Here is a 4556-nt window from a genome sequence, read left to right on the forward strand (position 1 = left end):
TTTGAGGGTTCCTTTCTCTGTTTTCTCTGTAAAATAAGAGAGGAGTTCATCAGCTGAACATGATGCAGGAAGAAAAATGGAGAATAGTTCAGACAGTTCAAAATAGCCACTTAGAGAAAAGGAAAAGGATTTTACTCGGAAGTCCTGGAAAGATTTCCAGGCAGCATTGGGTGTCCAGTTGTTAAAAACATGAATTACAGTGGTAGGGTTCTGAGATTTTTTTAAGGTAACTCTTAAAATCCTTTATTATCCCAGGAAAACTCAATAGGTGAAATGGAATAATGTGAATGAGCAACATTAGAAAACTAAACCATAATCTCCTGTATGGAATGAGAGTAGAGGTAGCCAAGAGCACACACATGGATCGGGGTAGACCGCATTCGCATATCAGATTGTATCTCATGCCCTTTGATTGAACTTATTTACTTACTAAGTGAATCATTATTCAGAGCCACTAACAGATTGATCTGGAACTGAATTTCACTGATAATGTAATGAAAGGTAGGCCTATGCTGTGCAAAGTACTGGAAACTGAATCCGTGCCCACAGGGGAGGCCGCCCAGTGAACTCAGAGGGCTGCCCTCTGAAGTCGTCTCCTCTGCTTCTTGTTGGCATATATTGAGAAAGTTTCTATCTTGTGACTTGCCTGTAAAAAGCAAGCAAGTTTGTAGCAGTATATGAAATTCCTTTTCTAAATGTGTTCTAAGACATTTCCCTGGTAACCATGCCAGATTTCCACTCAGCTCTCTCCTCCTTTCATGATAAATAAATAATTTCTTTGCAGTAATATACCTTTACGTTGCTTTACCACTGCGGGCTGCCGATGGACCTGTAACTTACTTCCTGCACGTTATGAAAGGACAGCTGAACAGATCCCTTTTGAAAAAAAAAAAAGTCACAAAAAAAGAACAAGACATGAAACTGTATATAAAGCATAATTACAAGTCAGATTCTGAATCAGTGATTATATATAGAAAACAAAAAGAACATCAAAATGTTAACTGTAATTATCTCCCAATGGTGAAAATTCCAATTATTTTCTTCCTTTTTGGTATTTTTTGTTTGTTTGTTTCATACAGATTTTATTTAATGAACATGTATTTTCATAATTTAAAAATTAGCAATTTTGAATAAATAACCATAGTATTACTTCTGCACATGTACAAGAAAATATCATTGTGCTGCATTTAAGTAGCAAAGGGAAATAATAGAAATTGGTCTCTTTTATGGTCACAAAGATGGGAAGCATAAAGACTGGGGATTCCAAAAGAGGGAAGAAGGAAGAAGGAGACCAAGGGTGGAAAAACTACCTATTGGGGGCTATGTTCACTACTTGGGTAACGTGATCATTAGAAGCCCAAACCACAGCATCACGCAATATACCCCTGGTACAAACCTGCACGTCTATTCCCCTGAATCTAAAATTGAAAAAAAAAATTGGTCTGTTTTTCCTCAGTAACCTTCAACACAGAAGAATGATGTTCTTTTTTTATTTTTATGAATACATAATAGCTGTACATTTACAGGATATAGAAGGTAAAGAATATTTAAATTTCTTCCTAGAGAGTAATTTGCCATCTTTCTAAATATAGAGTGGGCAATTCTTAGTAGAATCAGTAAATTCTAGGATTCTTACAAAAATAGCCTGTCATTAAACTCTGTTATGTTAGCAGAACCTTTAGCTTTTCAGAATAAAAGTTAGAAATAAAAGAGTCTGACATTAACCTATCTATGCCAGGGTACAAGATATTAGCAGCTAATTTTTTTTTTTTTATTAAAAGCAATACTCAAAAAAGAGATGTATTTAAGCATTTCTGAATTATATTTTCATTATTTTCTCCCTTTTTAGGTAGTATATGATGAAGTCACAGAGCTCCAAGGACATGTCTTAATGCTTATTGTGAAGAGTAAAACTGTATTTGTGGGAGCAATTAACATCCAACTCCGTAGTGTCCCACTCGATGAAGAAAAATGGTACCCATTAGGAAACAGTATAATTTGACCATTGCTATGAACATATGCATTATTCATTAACTACTTGTATTTTTTTCCACTTCTGGGCCTCTGAATCTCGTAAGTAAGGCATCTTTGTTGTCAAAGATAGCACAGGGTATTAAGTACACCAAAAAAATCAGAATTAGTTTTTTGTGTTGTTTATTTTCTACCTGTGCTTTCATTGCTTTTTCCATAATCTTTTCTCCTTCAGTGGAGTACTGATTGCATGAAATTTGATGTGTAAAATAATAAAAGACCTTTATTAAATGATTTTAATATATTTTAAATTAAACATAGGTTTACATTTGTTTTAATTGTGTGCCTACAGTTAAAAGCAGTATTTCTAATGTATTTTATAAGAAATACAATCATATAAATAAACCTCATCAATTAATTCAAGATCTAGGTATACCTGTAATCTATTTTTAAAATTTAAATTATATATACCTATAGACCTACTCATAATCTTACTTATTGAGGGAATTGGTATATTTCAGCAGAATGCTGTATTATTTTCTTTCAGAAAACCAAAACATAAATCCCGAAATCCTTAAATTCAATTGTTGGCAAAAACTTCTTTGTAGTTTTTCACCCTCTTCACCACCAATCAATTCATTATCACTGGATTTCTCCCACCCAGAGGCATGATTTAAACTTGGTTATGCCTGGACTCCAAGATCTGAAACTCTGAAACTCTCCCTTCTGATCAAATTTCTTATCTATGCACATTATTTTCCATACTTCTGAACCTACTTTTATAGTCACCATTACCATGGCAAACTATCCCACAGATTTCCACCTGCACAGTGGGTAAAATTTAATGCACTATGCCACATTCTTTTTTTGTTTGTTTGTTTGTTTTTTGGGGTTTTTTTTGAGACAGAGTCTCTGTCACCCAGGCTGGAGTGCAGTGGCCGGATCTCAGCTCACTGCAAGCTCCGCCTCCCAGGTTTACACCATTCTCCTGCCTCAGCCTCCCGAGTAGCTGGGACTACAGGCGCCCACCACCTCGCCTGGCTAGTTTGTTTTGTTTTTTTGTTTTTTTTTTTTTTGTATTTTTTAGTAGAGACGGAGTTTCACCGTGTTAGCCAGGATGGTCTCGATCTCCTGACCTCATGATCCGCCCGTCTCGGCCTCCCAAAGTGCTGGGATTACAGACTTGAGCCACCGCGCCCGGCCGCCACATTCTTTAAAAGAATCAAAAAAAATTTTTAATCTTGCCATTCAAATTACTGAAAAAATTTAAATCCCTGCTTATTCAATGTTTTCCTGTGTATGAATGAAAAAAAAACTAAGCTTTTTCCCATCACCTCCTATATATCATATGAGCATGTAAATGTATTCATTGAAAATTATTTGAGTGTGTGATATGAGCTAATATGGGCTCATTTGAAATGCATGATCACGCAAGTCAAATGAGCCCTTAATTCTGTATGTTCTTAGTCCATTACTCTCCCTTTCTGCTGGACGATTATACACCCTTCTTTCTGCTGAAACCTCAGCATCTCCTCCCCTAATCCTCACTCTCAGCTGATGGCATTGTTTCCTACATCACTTAAAAATTAGAATCAGTCAAAAGAAACTGCCACAGACTTTCATGACTGCATCTACCCAGGTAAGCAAATTCCATGTTCCGCTTTTATGCTTATCACCAGAGAAGAGTTACCCATGCTCCTATCCCAAACCAGTCTCCCAACTTGTACATTTGACCCCATCTCCTCTGACCTACTCCAAAACATTGCTACTGAAATCCTCTTCTACTCAAAGCATCATTTCTGTACTGTCTACTGGATAATTCTGGGCAGCATGCAACCATGATGTTATGTCTTCCATCATAAAATTAAAACTTTCTCGTTACCCTACTTCCCTGCCAAATGGTGACCCATTGCCCTGCTCCTCTTTGCAGCAAAACTCTTCAAAATGGTTGTCTTTACTGCCTCTGGTTTCTTGCCTCCAGTTTTCTCTTAGAGCCATTACAAGCAGCTATTTGCTCCCACCATTTCAATGAAACTACCTTAGTCAAGATCACTACTGACCTCCAGTTAGCTAAATCCAAAGGTTATTTTTCAGAACAATTCTAATTTACTTGTCAACAGTATTGGATACAATGAGTAAGTCTATCTTCCTGGATATATTTTCTTCATTTGACTTCCAATACCCTACATCCTCTTGTGCTTCCTTTTAGTTACAGTTTAGTTTAGCTTCATTTCCTTTTTGTCTCTCCTTCTTAGTCTTCTGTGTGGGAGCATGCTCCTCTCCGCCACTTCCAGTGCTGGAGTTTCCCAGGGCTCACCACTTGCTCCCCTTTCCCATCAAGCTTAGCTCCTTTAATGATCTCGTCTACTCTCAAGGCTTTACATATCATCTGAACACTGATGAGGATTCCCAGTTTTATAACTCCAACCCAGAATACCTCCCAGATTCCAGAGATGAGTAACAAATTACCAACTTAATATCCCCCTTGAATTGCTAATAAATATCCCAAACTCAGTATCTCCAAAAGTACACAGGGATCAGGGAAAATATTAGAGTTCTTTTCCACTAGACCTGTTTTATCCACA

The 4556-nt window shown here is 36.8% G+C and overlaps 1 protein-coding gene across 3 annotated transcripts in view; it reads left to right on the plus strand.

The window, feature by feature from the left end:
* Positions 1 to 2394, plus strand: part of PIK3C2G (phosphatidylinositol-4-phosphate 3-kinase, catalytic subunit type 2 gamma) — a 415055-nt gene extending 412661 nt beyond the window's left edge. For all 3 annotated transcript variants that reach the window (XM_011975453.1, XM_011975454.1, XM_011975455.1), the window contains one exon: positions 1850 to 2394. In XM_011975453.1, the coding sequence (XP_011830843.1) occupies positions 1850 to 2002 (153 nt within the window). In that variant the 3' untranslated portion in view covers positions 2003 to 2394. The remainder of the gene's footprint in view (positions 1 to 1849) is intronic.
* The last annotated feature ends 2162 nt before the right edge of the window (positions 2395 to 4556 follow it).

Source organism: Mandrillus leucophaeus, unplaced genomic scaffold, assembly GCF_000951045.1.
Source record: "Mandrillus leucophaeus isolate KB7577 unplaced genomic scaffold, Mleu.le_1.0 Scaffold156, whole genome shotgun sequence".
Taxonomy (NCBI): Eukaryota; Metazoa; Chordata; class Mammalia; order Primates; family Cercopithecidae; genus Mandrillus; species Mandrillus leucophaeus.